This window comes from Pristis pectinata, chromosome 12 (assembly GCF_009764475.1).
Source record: "Pristis pectinata isolate sPriPec2 chromosome 12, sPriPec2.1.pri, whole genome shotgun sequence".
In the NCBI taxonomy this organism is placed as follows: Eukaryota; Metazoa; Chordata; class Chondrichthyes; order Rhinopristiformes; family Pristidae; genus Pristis; species Pristis pectinata.
The window spans coordinates 38,138,009-38,157,416 of NC_067416.1; the positions used below are offsets into that span (position 1 = coordinate 38,138,009).

At 42.5% G+C, this 19,408-nt stretch overlaps 1 protein-coding gene across 1 annotated transcript in view; it reads right to left on the reverse strand.

Annotated features, from left to right (window-relative positions):
* Positions 1-19,408, reverse strand: part of ank3b (ankyrin 3b) — a 422,959-nt gene that overhangs the window by 96,518 nt on the left and 307,033 nt on the right. Inside the window, exon 24 of the mRNA XM_052027524.1 lies at positions 3,402-3,534. Within this exon, the coding sequence (XP_051883484.1) occupies positions 3,402-3,534 (133 nt within the window). The remainder of the gene's footprint in view (positions 1-3,401; positions 3,535-19,408) is intronic.

The window sequence follows — 19,408 nt, forward strand, 5'->3', positions numbered from 1 at the left end:
GAAGAAGCAGAAACAAGTAATAATTATAGTGCTGTGGTCCAAAGTCTATGGTTTCCTTTTTAATCTACATAGCCCACAAAATACATTTTTTTCACATATTTCTAAATAATTAACAACAGGAAATGCTTTATTAAAGGTTTACACACCATCAATTTATGCACTCATTTGCGAGATGCCAGTTTAAAAATTATAGTCCACATTTACAATACCATCTCTAAATCAAGTCCAATTATCCACTAGACACAATTAACACCTGCTAATGCATTTATGCTTAAAATCAAAATGCATTACCTTTGGCGTAAAAATGCACTTCTATAGACAAATGAGAAGTCAATGTTTAAAGAACAAGTTGTTCTAATTCACTGCTGCCAGCACAATTGCAAGGTGGTCAGATGGAGGAACCTTGGTATCAGTTTGCAGTGGATAAATTATCAAGTTGTTTTCTGGTTCTAATATGTTATGCCAGTACCTTCTGCTGGGGTCATCTTGGTTACATTGCAACTACAGGCCAGTTCCCAGCCAGTTTAATTAGACAGAAATGAACACAGTCCCAGAAGTTAAGTTTTTCCTGGGGTTAACTTTTTTTCCTCCTTCACTGCTTAAGTAGGCTCGCTACAATATAATTAAGCATAGTATAGTGAAGAGAAGACAGAACAGAATTAAGACCATAACATATCCTGGCAGTCACAACTCACTAGTTAGGTGACGACAGAGCTCATCAGACATGCTCAATTCAAACTTTATACATGTTGGAATGTCAGGGACTGAATACCATGATTAACCCTGCTGACCACGTAGCATTTGATTAACAAAGTCCCATTGTTGTGGAAAACCACACAGGCCTACTGGACTCGAGCAACAATATTTTCACAAATAATTATAAAAAATTTATTAAGAATTTAGTTTATGACTCACAGATTTGATTACAAGGCAGAATTTTTAAGTGGATCTGGGGATATAATTGAAGTTATAGCTCTATTTATTGCAATGTTTTTTAAGGAAGTGTAGTGGGATGGGAGGGTGGTAGAGCATAGCAAAATACACCCAAACATCTCAAGGAACTGTCTAAGGTCTCTCATTAGATGTTGAGGACATTAGTTGGTAAAGTTTGCTTTTAAACCAATTAGAACACCTTAAACACAATTTCTTTGATAAGGTTTAGTAATTTTTGAAGTACAGAGTTTAAAAATAAAATTCAAGTGTTCAAATAAGGCTCATAACCTATGACCTTCCAACCTGGCTTTTGTGTTTGAGGGGGTATGAAATGAGACTCTTTAGCCGATTCAATGTAATAGTTTCACTTGTGGTGATTTACCCTTAACTCATGTCAGAATCAGCACCTTTTACACAACAGACCATTTAAAGCAAAAAGTCAAGGAGTGGGGTGATGGTTTAAGAAGATTAAATATTAGACGTCTGCTATTGTTCTGGGGTGCAAATAAAATCCACTTCACACGAAGGTTTGTCTCAGGAGCATTTACACATGCAGCAAAAGAAATGCAGAAATATTTGGAAAACTAAACAAGCTTCAGAAACTCAAAGCAGCAGAAAAAAAACGTAAATTGATCAGGCATCACTAAGCAAAAGGTCTCCTTGGCAACCACCGAATTATTAATTTCTGAACCAAAACATGTAAATGCATGCAATTTATGGTTGTGAAGGAAGATCACAGAATAACTAGGCTCCCTCAGAGAGAGGGAGTGACTTGTGTCAAATCATCAGGCAGGCAAATATTTATGTGAAAGTTAATCAAAAGGAATGACTTATGGCAAAAGACATCTTAATAGTTCATTCTTAGATTTCTTTGGTCTACATGCGAGGTTTAGGTAGGATGATCAAAGCAGACAATTTCATGAAAAGTTAGAGGAGGTAAGTTGTTTTCTGGATAGTTGGGAACAGAACAGGGCAAAACATAAACCAGTGGTTATCGAGAAATTAGTTGTTACTGTTGACCAGGATCTAGAATGGATATTTTGCTCTAAAATGTTAATACAAAGCCCACTGCCAAAAAGACGCTTCAGACTATGTCCTCTTGTTTATACTCTGGTAAGATCAGTTTGACATTTCAAAACTCAGACCACGAATGGAGAATGGAAAATAGAATCAGAGAAAATTTCCAGAGTTTCAATTCAGTTCCACAAATCTGTGCATGTGAACCCAACTTAAATTAGCTTTGGTTTTATTAACACAAAAGTTGGGGAGTGGTTTTATTACCTGTTATAAAGAGAACTGAGGACATAACCTTATGATTAGAGCTTGCTGGCAGAGGTGATGGCAGTAAGCACTTTCTCTCATATACAGAAATTTCCACGCAAAAGTTTCTGAGGCTAGGTCAATTGTAAAACAGATCTATAGATTTTCTTTGAGGCAAGAGTATTAGGGTTACATCTTCAAGGTGGTATACAGTTAACATACAGAACAACCATGATAAAACAGGGGCTGAACTGAACCTCTGAGCTCACACATCCGTTGCCGGGACACAAAATGGTAATCACCAAAAAATACATTGAGCGGCTCTGTTTCTTTCAGTAAACATTTTCATTCTTTAAACATTTCCTTTTGGGGCAAAGGATGGGATTACTCAGTCTAACCCTGGTAAGGGCTTTACGAACAGTTTGTCATGCTATCTGTGTGCACTATAGGTACTGTACACAAAGCTAACAGACGCTGTGTACTTTTATCTAGTGAGCTTACAAAAATGCATGGCTACACTTTGTTAATACTTTTTTTGAGAGGACAAACATTGAGCAAAAATATGCAAACGATCCTTTTGGTTGTTTGGAACATGTGAATTATGCACATAATCAAAATATATGTAAATAAGCAATGATTCATAGAGCATATGCAAATAATCTTTATCAGCACTGTCAGGATGAGGCGAGATCACAGGCTTTATGACAGAGCAGAAATTCCAGAAAAGCATGGCTGATGGGTGGTCTGGTTTTTGAAAGGTGGCAATTCTCAAATAACATACTTAATGCTACACCATTAAAATTAATAGTTTAAATGAGTTATAAAATCTTTTCCAAGATTTGAAGACAAGCACTGGTGAGGGTGTTAAGTTAAAAAAAAACACTGGAACATTGTTTAGTTGGAACATTGTTTAAGAAAAAGCTTGTCACGATGTTGTGCCTTCTGCCCAAATCTCTTAAGTAGGAATTATAGAATTTTCTCTCCCAGCCTTATTTTTCCAATGTAATCCAGAGATAATTATGCACATGTATTTATCATCATAAATTAATGTGGTTTCCACACAAAAGTCAAAATTATTTACACTTTAACAAGTTACGAGTGCTCAGCAAACTGAAGGGTCACAAGTTCGGACAGTATCCTCCTCTTTTTAAAAGACAGTTCTCAAATTTAGTTCCGTCAATAAAATAAAACAATGTAAACTACGTTACCTTGCAGATCGAGCTCCAAGACTAAAACCCATATAACTCATATTTCCTTCCATTGGCAGTGAATCATCGCCCAATTCTTTTAAATCTTGTGGTCCAAGATACTTATCTGTATCCCCAGTCATTGCATCTTCACCTGTTGACAAGAAATGGATAGTGGCCTTAAATCACAGGTCCTATATTGCAAGTACTTTATACCAGGGATCCTGCAGCGCTGGCACTGACTTCCTTCCTCCCACTTAGAGTTGTACAGCTCAGAAGAATGACTACGCCAGCTCCTTTGAGGGTCAATCCACCTCGTCACTCTCTGCTGCCTTTCTATAATTTTTTCCTCCTTCCAGTTATTTATCAAAATCCTTTTTGAAAGCTACTGTTGATTATGTGGCCACTACCCTATAAGCCAGTCATTTTCAAATCCTAATCATGCATTGTTTAAAAGTGCCTTTTAAAACTTTTCCCAAGTGCAAATAGATTTAGAGTATATGTAAAAAAATACAGGAGAGAGTTTACATTTACAAAAAATGCACTGGGACATCATTTAATTGTCTTGTATTTAGAGATTATCCCTATACTGTACATTCTACCCAGATTTCTCAAGTAAGGGTCTCTCAAGTCCACTCAAAAGACTTCACCTTCTCCCCAAAATACTGTGAATTCAAAAACAATTGTTCAGAAGGGACTGAACTAACGTTTTACAAGTTGAGCAAAACCTCCCGACTTTTCTACTTAACACAATTGTGTCCAACTCACCATATTTCGAGGAGGACATGAAGGCTTTTTGAGTGAAAAGAGAGGAGAGAGTTCCTCCTTTATCCAAGAGGCTTGGGCAGAATGAATAGCATCAGGATAAAATCCAGGATCTCAGCTCTATCATTAGCCAATGCCACTGAGTTCTGCTTGGCTACTGATCAGGAAAGCAGCAACAACCCACAGTTAGGTTAGAAACTGTGACTGAGGACACCATCGCATGACTGCAGTTCCCATCCTCCGACTATCGCTCCCCTGCTTGTCCTCAACATCAACTGAGTTGCAGTCAGAAGCAGAGTTTGCTACCTGGATGATTCTCTGAGTCAGTTATTTTCCTAGCTCCAATATCCTGATAACAAACTCCACATATTTTCATATTTCTTTACAACACAGGAGACCATTCAGTCCATTTAGTCTATCCCACTTCATAGAGCAATCCCTGTCCATGTAACCTATTCTCCCCACCCCTCAACACACACACACACGATTCTAGCACCACCTACTCTTGGAGCAATTCACAGCGGCCAATTAACTTACTAACCCACGTCTTTGACATACGGAAGAAAACCGGACCACCAGGAGGAAAACCGCGCAATCACGGAGAAAAAAAAACGCCACACAAACAGCACCGGTCAGGATTGAACCGGGTCGCTGGGTACGTTCCACTGGCTGCGCACACTGTAACCGACTACTCCGAATGAAACATCTCATGGAATCCTCGCAGCACAAAAGGAAGCCGTTGGGCCCACTGTGTGTGTGCTGGTCCTTTATAGAACAGCACAATCAGACCCATTTCCTCACCAGCTTTAAACATTACTTTCCTTCAACTGCTTTGAAAGTGCTGATTAACTCTGCCCCCACCTCATTTGGAGGCAGCAAGTCCCAGACCATAAATACTCTCTGCACAACAACGTTCCATGTCTCTGTGGCTTTTCTCTTGGGTTTTTCACAGCTGGGTCCTGGAAATTAATCTTTGATCCGGGATAATTCTAAAGGGTGACCAACCTAACCCCCAATACCTCCGATTGAAAGATTTTATTGACGGAAGTCTCCAGTTTGTCAGTCATTGCTCGCCCTTGTGACCGCCTGAAGTGGAGATTTTTTGAAATCATTTTTTTTAAAATCACAGCTAGCAGGGACTGTTTCTAGCCCACTAACCTACCCCCACCCACATCGCACCCTCAGTCCCGCGAAAACAGCCTCAACCTGTTGAAGTTCACGGTGCTGCCCAGCGCCGTCTTCAACGTCTGGGCACCGCGTCTAAAGCTTGCATCAAACAAAAGAATGGGGGAGATCTTTCCCTTGCCGCAGACTGCTGGATAATTTCAGTCTTGGCCATTAGCTGCTTTGCCAGAGCGAACACACAGAGGTTTGATTTCCCAAACCAGCGCCAGCTTCCCGCAGTCTGGGACACAGGGAGCACGGGCTGAGAGTTACAGGCTCGCAAATAAAGTTGGTCAGTTTACAGGTAACTCTGCGACACCCCGTAAAACTACAGAAGGAAAGAAAATGCATTTCACCGCAGAAAGGGGAGGGAGGGGGGGGGGATTCTGCCCTGAGAGCGCCCCTTACATTTTTGAGAAGCCATCTCTTTCCACAGCAACAGTTTCGGTGTTCACAGAAACAGGCGAGCGGTCCCGGAGCCGATCATGCAGCGCGGGGCGAAGAGACCCGGAGACGGAGCTAGGTTAAAGAATCCACTTCCCCTCCGCCCTCCATCGGGAGGCTCTTGGAATCCCCTGCTGGAAACGCAAGGCCCCCTCCCGCAAAAGCAAAACCCACTGACAAGGGAACGGAATGCAGCAGAGAGTTTGCAAATGAATGGTTGGGAGGTGTGGCTCAATGCACAAGAGCAGCCTGACCCATCCCATTGCATTTCACAAAGGGCATCTGCACTACAAGCGGGGAGCTCCAGTCCGGGGGGCTCGGGGGTCCAGGCTCCGGGGGAAGGTGGCTTGAAAAAGGCAGCAGCTCGCATTGTGCGAAAGCCGAAACCCCAGTCCTACTGTAAATATTTGCTGCATTAGTCAGCGCTGAACCGAACCTAGAGCTTGGGAAAGTGCTGCACAGCTGAGGTTAAGGAGAAGAGAGAGGAAATGGAGAATTTTTAAACCGCTAAAGGCTTTTGGGTGAAAGTCGTGCTCTGAAGACCCAGATACAAATCAAACCCGATTTTTAGACGTGAGCACACTGATAATGTTTAAATATTTTCTTTAACAAATCTCCAACAAAACTTTTACCTGACTTTCTTTTAAAAGAACATACAGCACATTGCAAGAATCTACAGGACCACCATCGACCCACAACACCAATCCTGGCTTTAACGTTGCACTTTTCTTAGTAGCGGTCCCTTAAGTTCGAGGCTGACTTGCTTTCACTAAGATTCTGAGGTAACGAACGAGTCCTGTGCAGGATACGCGGACTCTGCCTCAGATGGAGCCCGAGAGGACAGGTGGGTCGGTGGTTGTGCAACTGCACCCTGCTTTTGCGGTTTGCACCTGACCCCAGTGCTCCCTAAAGGGAACCTCGAGGTGCTTTGGAGCTTTCCTGAATATCTCTCTGCGTGTGAGCTGGGATTTCCTAGTTGGTAAGAATGCTACATTTTGTTTCAAGGAGGTTTTCAGTAGATCCTTGAAGCCTTTTTTCTGCCCTCCTGGAGATTACTTACACAGAGGGAGCTCAGTGTGGAGTGCTTTCTTCAGGAGTCTAGTATCCTGTCCTGCCTGCCCAAGCTAGTTGAGCATAATCGTAGTAGTCTTGATGTTAGCAATGTTGTGTTGGGAGACAACACTGACATTAGTTCACCTGCCCTACCACTGGATTTGAAGGATTTTGCAGAAGCATAATTAGAACATAGCGCAGCACAGTACAGGCCCTTCGGCCCACGATGTTGTGCCGACATTTTATCCTGAATTGAGAGTACTTCTGTGTTTTGGGGTGCACAGCGTGGGTAGTCCATGCTTCTAATGCTTACAGGAGGGTCAGGATCACTCCAGCTCAGTGACTACAAATCAGTGCTGGGTTTGCAGTCTTGGGTCACTGAGCACAAAATGGAGGAGCACAGTGATGTCTGGATTCTTTGGAGGGTTGTAGAGCTGGACATTACTCCATTAGGGAGAGCAAGGTCCTAGTGGGATATCCAAAGGCATGAGAATTTTAAGGTCAAATTATTGCTGATGGGTATTATTGGTGACTTGGTGTAAGATGCAGGCAGCAGAAGTTTGAACAAGCTAAAATTTATGTAGGTAGAATTTCTCCACTCTCATCTCCTGGTGGCATAACTTTCAGCTGTTTGGGTCCAAATCTCTCAGATTATCTCCAAACTTCTCCTGCTATCTTTCCTCATTAAAATGCTTTTCAAAACTAATCTCAGACCATGTTTTCTTTTAACCTCTCTAACTCTGTTCCTGGCGACATTCTATCTAGCCATGTAGACATTTTTTAAAGTTACTAAATAAATGCAAGTACTTGTTATTTTCCTTAGTTGGATAGATGCAGTAAGGCTCCACAAAGTGCTGAGACTGCTGTTAGATGGGCAGATATTTCTCCCCTTGACACCACCAAACTTGGTTGAAAATGTGATTTTCCCAAAAGCTGATCATTTTACAAACTTATTACATTTCAAGCACTTTATTTTTATAGTTATATTAAATTTTAGGAACATCGGGTTTATAGTTGTATTTTAATCAGTTGGTTATTAAAATATTTGTGGTGTTTGTTTACTAGGCACAAAGTTCGATTGCAACTCTTCCTGAATCCCTGCACGTCCATTGTTGTGCCTCCACACCCTCTACACACACCTATTTCACTGTTAGCTACGGTGAATGATCATAGTCAGTGGGCATTGACTAAACTGTAGTTCAGCAAGTAACAAAATCTTTAAAGATTTTATTATAAAATCTCGAGTGAGATACTGATTCTGAGGGAGTTCTGTACTTTGAAAATGCTGCCTTTCAAATGAGAATTTAAATCATGGCCCAGTCTCTCTCTAATGAATGCAACAGATCCCAATGCATTATTCAAATAAATTGCCTGCACACGAGGGAGAACCCTGAAATGTTTATTCTTTACTTGGAATTAGTAAAGCATAATATTTGATCATTTCTCACTTTTCCATTTGTGGAATCTTGCTCTGTGTAAATTATCTGCTGGGTTTCCTACATTACAGAAGTGACTACACTACATGAGTGTTTATTTTGGCTATAAAGCTGCCTGGGATACCCAAAGGTCCATGGTGTAAAGGTTCTTTTTTTCTTTGAAAAAGGGCACAACTGCAACAACACGAGTTCCACTTCTCTGATCACCTTTTGGAGAGCTGACACTTTTTTCCCCATGCCAGGCAAGAATCCGGGATCACGTTATATTGAACGTGAATGACATAAACTAAAAGATACATTAAAAAAAATTGTTCTCGATAGATTTTGATTTTGTGAAAAGGATGAAATTTTTGCAACAATCGCTTAGATGATGGACAGAGTGCACAAAAGTTCCTATCATAATTCAGCATCTCGCACAGAGCTCCAGATTATGCATCAGAAACTAATGATTTAACACAATGTGAATTCAGAGCAGGAGTACTGGAAGCTTGGATACTGGGAAGCAAGATTAATTTCCTCCACAGGTGCAAAAATTTAAACTGACTAAACTTGTGCAATTAGCATTAGAGTACTGGATACAACTTCTAAAGAGATGCACCACGTAATGGAGCCTACACACTGACTAGGGTTGTGCTGGAGCTACTGCCACAGAAGTTGCACCCATATAGCATCCCCCTCCTGAGCGTCTATAACAACCTGCATGAATTGCAGTGGGAAGTGGGGAAGCGGATGTGCATTTTGGTTTCAAAGGAATTTGCCGAGACAAACTGCACACGCTGTGGGTGGCCCTCAAAAAAAATGGTGTAGACTTTGGTTACAAAGCAGTCAAATACTTCTTTTCATTCATTAATTACAGCTGCAAGCTTCAAATGAAATACTTATTGCACTTTTATCTTCAAAGCATTCCCTGTGAACATTTTTCCAATGAGGCCGGCTGCACGACGCCAGATCATTTATTCTTGCAAAGATGCATATTGGGCACATGGGTGCTCGTGTACCTGCTCTTCAAACTTTACAGTTCTCAACTCCATGCTCTGCTAAACTGGCAAATTGGCTTATAAAAAAGTTACAAAAGGGAACTGTTCCTCAATTCTAAACCGCTGGATACCAAAGCTGTCAAAAATCACGAGAGCACTGAAGCAATAGAAGCAGGTGAAGCCAGTAAGTTGTCCCAAGCTAAGATAATTTCTTCATCTGTATGCACTCTCACACTCATAGACATGAGCGCAAGACAAAGTGTGCTATGACACAAGTACGATCTGAAGAGGTGCCAAAGGTCTAACATATGTTCCTTCTTTTGTTTCACTAGGTACCTGTAATGAACTGACAGCTGATCTCAGGACTACAGAAAAAGACAGCATTTTAAGGCAACTTGCCCAATCTCTAATGAACTCATTCATCCTAGTGAAAACAACACTTCATTATACCTCTGTTGTACACTTTTCTGTGAATGGTGCTAATATAATCACAAATTGTAGTCCCAGAGTTCACCCGAGAAGGGGATTTGAAGTTTAGAAGGGACAAGTAAAATGGAAAGGGAGAGGGGAAAGCTCTGAAAAAAGTACTACATAACTAGTGAGGAATGATATTGGCCCTGAACAATAGGAAGGGGAATCAGTATGAATAGAGAAAAGAGTTAACAACAGACAAAAGACATTGGTTAGAATGGTTTACAGGCCCCCTAAAAGCAACAAACTGTTGTTGAGAGAACTTAGCAAATCAAATTGGCAAAGGGAGTTGAAGAACAAGTTAATCGAATTCATTTGGGACAGTTTTCTGGAACAATATGCCATGGAACCAGCAATGAAACAAGTTCTCTTGACTAAATCTTCTGTAATGAGAGAGGTTGAATTAGCAATCACTTCCCCAGAGAACAGTGATCACAGTACAGTTGAATGTTGTCAAAAGAGAGGAAGCTCAGTCAGAAATTTGATTCTTCAACTTAAATAAAGCCAATTATGGATGCATTGGCCAGTGTCGATTAAGAAATTAAGACAATGATAAGAATGTAAAGAAACATTTACAAGACTCTGAGAAAAGTGATCCATTCAGAGCTAACTTTTGAGGCGAAAGGTGCAGTCAGATCAAAAGAAGAGTCTCATATTGCCCAAAAGAGTGGGAAGCCTGAAGATCTGGAGAGTTTTGGGAAGCAGAAACTAGTCCATCATTCCAATTTTTTTTTACTCTCCCTGTATTTTTAAATAGCAGTTACGTTTGCTACCATTAAACCTTCAGAGACAGTTCCAAAATCAAGGGAATTTTGGGAAGATCATCAGTAAAACATTTCTGCAACCATCTCTTTAAGCATCCAACAGAGTTGATCATCAGATCCAAGAGACTGATAAAGTGAGAGATGATAGACTGGGACTAAATTAGCAAGAAATATATTTTTTAAAAATAGTATGTGCCTCTGGAGTTATGTAAAAGAGTATCAAAACTAATGGTGGGCCCTACAGTGACAATTACAAGAGAAATTACAATAGAGAGAAAAGAACTTGCTGAAGCATTAAACAAATATTTTGCATCAGCCTCATTGCAGAAAATACTGTGTATGTTGTGGGAGTGAACAGGAAGCAGAGGTCTATGACAATGAGGATCTACAGTAAATAGAAGGTCCTGGAGAAATTAAAATGGCTAAGACCAGACACATCTCCTGGATCTGATGGCTTACTCCCTTTGGTTCTAAAAGGAATGTATTATTCATGATCTTGCAAAATTTCCTAGCTTTCAGAAAAGTCCCTGCAGATTTAAAGGTAACATTGCCATTTAAGAATACAGGGAGAGAAATAATTGAGAATGATGGACTAGTTGATCATAGATTAGTGTAATGAAAATGCTGAATTCCACCATTAAGGACATGATAATAGAACGCATGGATAGTTATCATAAGATTTGCCTGTGAGCCTGGTTTTATGAGAGGGAAATCATGTTTGACAAATCGAGTTATTTTTGAGACTGTAACCAGAGGGTAAATGAGGGGAAAGCAACGGGTGCAGTGTATATGGATTTTCAAAAAACATTTGATATGTAAAATAACAGCACACTGAATTAAGTATAACATATTAGAATGGATAGCAATTGGTTAAAAGACAGAAAAAATGAGTAAGAATAAATGGGTACTTTTCTGGTTGAGAGCAATTACTAGTGAGGTGCTACAGAGATTAGTCCTGGACCCCCAGTAATTCACAATTAACATTAGAGTAAAAGAGAAAATCAAATATAAAAACACAATCTCCTGGAAAAACTCAGCAGATTAGGCAGTATCTGTAGAGAAAGGTCATTGACCTGAAACATTAACCTGTTTTTTTTCCCCTCTCCATGGATGTGGCCTAATCTGCCTAGTGTTTCACCATCTTTTGTTTTTATTTCAGATTTTCAGCATCAGCAGTTTTTTTTTGCTTTTGAACTTTAACACTGCCAAGTTTACTGATGGTGCAAAGCTGGATGGAAAAGTGAGCTATTAAGAAGGTGCAAAAAATCTGCAAAGATTTATGGAGAGATTGAGTGGACAAGAAGGTGGAATATGAAGAGTAAAATGTAGGAAGATATGAAATTATGCACTTTGATCAGAAAAATAGAAGATCACTAACCATGGTAAGTTAGTAAATATTTACATACAAAGGGATCTTGATATGTGGTTCATGAGGTACAGAAAATAAACAGGCAGTACACCAAGCATTTTGAAATACAAAAGCCATGTTTGCCTTCCTTGCCAGAGCTTTGAATTTCCAAATAAGGAAATCTTGCTGAGATTTTACAGGTGTTTGTTGAGATCGCTTTTGAAGTACGATGTGTAGTTCTGGTTTCCAAACCTAAAGAAGGATATACTTGCCTTGGAGTCCTGAGGCGTACACAAACTACATTGATTCCTGTGAAAAGATTAAGCTTGGTCGATACTGAAGTTTAGAATAATGGGTGATTTCATTGAGGCATAGTCACTTCTGAGGGGAACTGACAGAGAAACAAGAGTGTTTCTACTGGAAGGAATAATTTATTCTACCTAGAGCGTTTCTACTAGATGGAATAGTATTAGAATATGGTGAGTGCCAATTAGGACGAAGAGGAGGAGAAATTTCTTGACGCAGCTGGTTGTATATCTTTGGAATGCTTTACTTCGGAGTGCTTTGGATGCTTACTCGACTCTATTCAAAGCTGAGAGCCATAGATCATTAAACACCAAAGAAATTGGAGGATATGGCAGTAAAACTGGAAAGCGGATTGTGAGGCACAGGATCAGCCGTGCTCTTACTGAATCTTCCTGCTTCTGATGTTCATAAATACATAATGGCAATAATGTAGTAATAAGGCCTTGCTGCTTAGAAAATTACTTCACCTCCATTCTTTAGCATCAGAGTCCATGGATTCAGACCTCACAGGGCTGTAAACAAAATAAGATTCCTGTCTTTTGGAGTCAGATGGTACCATGCACAGTGTCCTGTACATTGACTGCTGTGGAGCTGTACATTACTCACATGTTTGCTGTCATGCATAGCCCCTTGTAACTGTAATTCATCAGAAGCCCAGTGTGATACAAATCTTAAGTGCAGTCCACTACATTTCTTCAGAGCTCATACTGCTGCCAGAGACACCTTGAGGTCCACTACACATATGACTTTCCTTGTTTGCTGCCAATGTTCTAAGAGGATCAGGTGGAGCATCATTAGACAGGGTTTCTAATGCAATAGAGGGCTTCCTGTACATGATAAGTTAAAGAAGTGCCCAGCAGTGGTGCAGGATTGTAGTAGGCACTGATGCTGTCTTTCTAGGGGAGATGCTTCCAATAACTCCCACATACATTTTCCTGGTATCACTCCATACAATAGTTCTCCAAAAAGTGATAGTTCATCATCCAAATGAACACTTGTATTGCCACCTGAGACATTTTACAGCACAACTATGGATTTCAAACTAGGAAGAATACATTTTTGGATATTTTCAATGGCTAAGTAGCTTAGTACTAAAATCAAATTCACATAAATGTGCATTCAATTTAAGTGGAAGTTCAGGAACCTCAACAAAAACAGCTGGATTTATTAATTGGGGAAAAGAAACTAAACGACTTAGAACAGCCTGAGCATCATGCCTATTTTTCCACCCATGCTTCAGGTTCGTTATGTGATCTAAATAGCCCTAAATCCCATTTCCTTGTACGAGTTCTTTTTCCACCAGCCAGGGTTTTCTGTTCATGGGTTCTGGAGTTGATGCTGATGGGTGGCATGGCTTCTCCTTCTTGACTTTACTGGGACTGCCCTGCCAGCAAAATAGAACGTACCCATGGATGGTGATTGGAGTCATTTGCACATGTCAGATCTGATACTGTGAGGCTGACTACATTAGAATGTCACTTGACTAGTCTGAGGGACAGCTCTCCTACTTTGGATACCTGTCCCCTCAAGTTTGTAAGGAGGAATTTGCAAGGTTGACTGAGCAGGAAGCAACTTTGCAATATTTGACTTGTGCTTTGGTTGATGATGACAAATGGTCTAGAAACCCAAGATAAAATCCCACCACGGCAGTTGTGGAATTTAAATTCAATTAATAATCTGAAATAAATCAAAATTCATAAGTAATGATTACTACAAGATTTCTAAACTGTAGTTAAAAACCCATCCTTCAGTTTTTCCTTCACTTGCAGTGCCTAACATACTTTTCCTCCACATTCTTCTCCTTTGTTTATTTTAAAACTATTATTTATACTCCCATCCTCCTGAGCCTTCCACTGTTAATTCATTCGTGTAATTCATGTAATTGCTGTATTTATTCTTTCTGCCAAAACTTTGATCCCAGCTAGTTCAGGTGGCATCTATCCCAGTGATATATTCCCTTCCTGTCTCGGTACCACTGCCAATATTTTTTTTATTCCAAAATAACCCTTATTCAGAATAAAAGACAAACTATATACAATTATAAAACAGTGCAAGCCTTTACATTCTTGTACAGATCACTCATTAGTGTTACCTTTTTATATAAAAAAAACAGCACCGATGCCACACGTGTGGTTCCCTGGGGGCTACCCAGTCCCGTATTTACAATATTTAGGGGCTTTCTCGCCTGACCCCACCCTTCCCTCTCCAGTGGCAGAAGAACCCTAAACTGTAGTCCTTCCCCAACGAGCCTTTGAGTTGGCTGTTCCCAGCTTCAGTGCGTCCCTCAGCACGTATTCCTGCAGCCTGGAATGTGCCAGTCGGCAGCATTCCCCTACGGACATCTCGCAGTGCTGGGAGACCAACAAGTTTCGGGCAGACCAAAGGGCGTCCTTCACCGAGTTGATGACCTTCCAGCAGCAGTTGATGTCCGTCTCTGTGTGTGTCCCCGGGAACAGCCCATAGATCAGAGAATCCTCTGTTACACAGCTGCTGAGGATGAACCGTGACAAGGACCCTTGCATCTTTCGCCACACCATCCTCGCAAACCCATAGCCCGCAAAGAGGTGGGTGACCGTCTCGTCCCCAGTGCAGTCCTCCCGGGGGCAGCGCGCGCTGGGAGTGAGGTTCCGATCATGCAGGAAGGATCTGACTGGGAGGGCCCCTCTCACCGCCAGCCAAGCGAGGTCTTGGTGCTTGTTGGTGAGTTCTGGCGATGAGGCATTCTGCCAGATGGCCTGGACAGTCTGCTCAGGGAACCACCCCACAGTATCCATTGAGTCCTTCTCCTGCAGAGTCTGCAGGATGTTCCGTGCTGACCGCTACCTGATGGACTTGTGGTCAAAGGTGTTGGTCTGGAAGAACTTCTCCACGAAGGACAGGTAGTGCGGCAGCGTCCAGCTGACTGGGATGCCGTGTGGCCATGGGGCCAGGCCTATCCTTCGCAACAGCAGGGACAGGTAGAACCTCGGTATGTGGTGACACTTGGTGCCCACATACTTGGGTTCCACGCACAGCCTGATGCAGCCACAGACGAAGGTGGTCATCAGGATGAGGGCGACATTGGGGACACTTTTACCCCCATTGTCCAGGGACTTGTGCATGGTGACCTGTCGGACCCACTCCATCTTGGATCCCCAGATGAACTAGAAGATGGCACGGGTGATTTCCAAGCCAGAGGAGCAAGGAACAGGCCACACCTACGCCAAGTACAGCAGCCCTGAGAGCACCTCACACCTGAAGACCAAGTTCTTCCCAGTTATCGTTAGGGAGCGCCATTCCCAAGTCCCAGTTTCTGCTTCACCTTCCCAATCCGCTCCCGCCAATTTTTGTTGCACGCCCCAGCACCTTCAGATAGTCAGGCCTGACGGCGAAGGGGACATTGGATCGGTCGGGCCAGTTGCCGAAGAGCATGGCCTCGCTCTTCGTGCGGTTAACTCTAGCCCCTGATGCCAACTCAAACTGGTCGCAGATGCTGATCAATCTGCGAACTGACCTTGGGTCCAAGCAGAAGACGGCGACGTCGTCCATGTACAGGGAGGTTTTCACCTGGATGACCTCACTGCCTGGCAACGTCACCCCTCTGATGCTCTCACCCTTCCTGATGGATTCGGCAAAGGGTTCTATACAGCACACAAACGAGACAGGGGAGAGAGGGCAGCCCTGCCTGACTCCAGACTTGATGGGGAAGCTCTGTTTCCCACCCATTGATTTGGACTGCGCTACTGATGTCTGTGTAGAGCAGTTGGATCCAATTCCTGATTCCCTCCCCAAAGCCCATTTTGGAGAGCACATCCATCATGTACGTGTGTGATATCCTGTCGAAGGCCTTCTCCTGGTCCCAACTGACTAGGCAGATGTTCACCCCTCTGTCCTGCACGTAGGTGATGGTGTCCCTGAGCAGCACAAGGCTGTCAAAGATCTTCCTGCCAGGTACAGCACAGGTTTGGTCTGGGTGGATCATCTGTCCCTGTTGGCGGTGGCCTTGGACAGGATCTTATAATCCACATTCAATAGTGAGATGGGTCTCCAATTTCTTATGTCTGCCCTCTCCCCCTTCTGCTTGCAGATGAGGGTAATGATGCCCTTCCTCATGGATTCTGACATGCTGCCAGACAGAGGCATAGCATTGTACACTTCAAGCAGGTCCGGGCCCATCCAGTCCCACAGAGCCGAGTACAACTCCACCGGTAAGCCGTCGCTTCCGGGAGTTTTATTCAAATCAAAGGAATGGACGGAGCCAGTCAGCTCCTCCAGGGTCAGTGGTTGGTCCAGACTCTCCTGCTTGCTGTCATCTAAGACCTCCGTGATAGAGGACAGGAAGTTCTGGGAGGCGGTGCTGTCTGTGGTCTTTTTGTCGTACAGACTGACATAGAAGGACCTGCAGATCCTTAATATGTCCGTCTGCGAGGATGCTACTGAGCAGTCCTCTTCCTTAAGACTGTGAATCACAGAGCTACCGCTGTGCACCTTTTGGAAGAAGAAACGTGAGCATGTGTCATCCTGCTCCACGGAGCGAACCCTGGATCGGAAGATACTCTTGGAGGATTCGGAGGCCAATATCCCATGATATTGAATACCTCTTTCCCACACCATGCCTTCAACCACATTCAGGTCTTCAACAACTCTGTTACAGCTCTACCTCTTATTTGTGCAGGCAGGAACACAAAAAAAAATCCTACAGACTCTTCAGTAGCATCAATTTTGAGAGGTTGCTGCTCAAGGGAGTAGCAGATCAATGACCTAATGCAAAAACAATAGAGAGGGTTCTCTAAATAAGGCAATGATGATGACAAGCGGGGAACACATTGAATAAATTAGCGAGCAGACTCTGCCATTTGTCCTGCGTTTGGAATAAGTGAAAATTTTCCAGACTGTGCATGATATTGCTGCGGTCTTAAGGGAGAACAAAGAGAAACACAGTGATAAGCGAGAGGAAAGCAATATCATTAAGCCTGGAGATACACAAGGAGTTGGCAAGTCCACTCATGCTGTGAGCTAGGATTCAACTGAGGACATAGTCAAAACATTGAAGGGACATTTATATCCAACACATGCAACTAGAAGCTGGAGGACATGATTTGGAGAAAGTGTGAGTAGGCTTAAGGCAGTGGAATTTCCAGACATTATTTTAGATTAGGTGTTGCAGGACAGCTTAGTGTGTAGAATGGCAAATGACAGAACTCAAGCAAAACTATTTAACACGTGAACTTCACATTAGAGAGAGCATGTGGAATAGCTGGACATACAGAGATGAAGCTTAAAAAAGCAGACACAATTCCAAGGTGCAAGCAAGGAACAAGTCCACGGAGATGGTAATGGCAGTGTGATCTTCTTTGCAGCCAAGTCACATGGATGCTACACGTGACTTCAGCAGAAATCCAGCAGGTGTCATGAAGTCATACAGCATGGAAACGGGCCATTCAGCCCATCACATCCACGCTGACCAGTGGGCACCCATCCATATTAATATCATCGTCCAGCACTTAGCCTGTGGCCTTCAATACCAAGGTGATTCAAGCGCTCATCTAGACGCCTCTTAGAGTTGTAGAATCATGTAGTGATGTGAATACAGCAGGCGAGAAGGCTGCAGTTCATGTAGGTGTAAAAGGGGGAGAACTTGCCTGGCTTCAGGATGGAAAAGTGCTACAAGAATCAAAGGACAGAGTATATTCCATGGGGCAAAAGTAACTGAAGAATGTTAACTAGCAGTGAAGCATGCTAACTAGCAGTAAAGATGCTTGACCTTGAATGCTTAAGGAGGAGCATTTATGGAAGGGCTGGCATAGAGACACAGCAGTCGGTGATGCTGCTGCACAGCCCCAGTGATCCGGGTTTGATCCTGATCTCTGATGTTGTCTGTGTAGAGTTTGTGCACACTCTCTCTCTCTCTCTCTCTCTCTCTCTCTCTGAGTGCTTGGCTTTCCCCTGGAAGCTCTAGTTTTCTCCCACATCCTAAAGGTGGGCCGGCTGCTGGTTAATTGGCCGTTACAGATTACCCCCAAAGTAGGCCAATGGCAGGAAAATTGGGGGGAGCTGATGGATATATGAGAGAATTTGTTACTGAGAGATTAGTGGGGGAATGAACTGATGGGAAAACACTGATGGGAACCCCCAGAGACTCAACTGGACAAATAGCCTCCTAAGCAGTAAGGAAATAGGGGAACAGTCCTACTAGTGTAGTGCACACAGTGATAATCAGATAATGAGGAGATCAAAAGGGGAATGGTGAACAGCTATCGACTGCACAGCTGAGGAGTAGGGTAAAAAGGAAATTAGGGACAGGCTAAGACCAAAGAGGAAGCATAGAAAATTGCTAGGAAAAGCAGCAGTACCGAGGATCGGGAGCAGTTTCGAATTCATCCAAGGAGGGCAAAAAGATTGATTAAGAGGGCAACAATGAAGTATGAGAACAGGCGTGCAGGCAACATAAAAACTGAGTGGGAAAAAAACTTCTATCAATATTTGAAAAGATGAAAAGTTAGTGAAAACAGATTAGAAAAACTTCATTTGTCCAACCTGCTTGGGACTTCGGTGATGACTGGCAGATTTTCCAGACAATCAGATGTTATTTTATTAATCCTTCAACACATTTTTAATTAATTTCTTTTTTAAAAAAGGATGTGCAAGTTTCAAGGGAGTGCAGCCAACAGAACCAGATGAGTTTAAAGGCAATGGGGGTCTGGGGTCCTGCGAGTGGACACGGTGTTTCAGATCCAGAGCCCCGGTGAGTGGACAGAGAGCGTGGAATCTGGAGCTCCAGCGAGTAGGGAGGGCGGGAAACAGGGACCCAGTGAGCGGATGGGGGACATGGCAACCTGGGTGAATGAAAATTGCAAACATCACCTGGTGAGCCAGATGCCGAACCATTGAGATTTCCAAATGGTTAGGTAGTCGATTACTGGAGCTTTACTCCAAGTATTCTATGTTCAGAAATGGAGGAAATTATAATTTGAACAAAGAAATAGCAGAACAATACACTCATACTTTAGTTCTGCCTTCATAAAGAGGATACAAATAACCTCCCAAATACTTTAGGGAATCAAAGATCTGGAGAGATGGAGGAATTCAGCACTGGGAAAGAAATAGTGCCAGGAAATTAATGGAGCTACAGGCCAACAAATCTCAAGAGCCTGGTAATTTATATCCCAGAGTACTAAACGAAGTGGCCCTGAAAAGAATGGATGCATTCCAAAACTCCTTAGACTCTATAGCAGTTCCTACAGACTGGAAGGTGGCAAATATAATCCCACTATTTATAAGAAGAGGAAGGCAAAAACTTAGAATTACAGACTAGTAAATC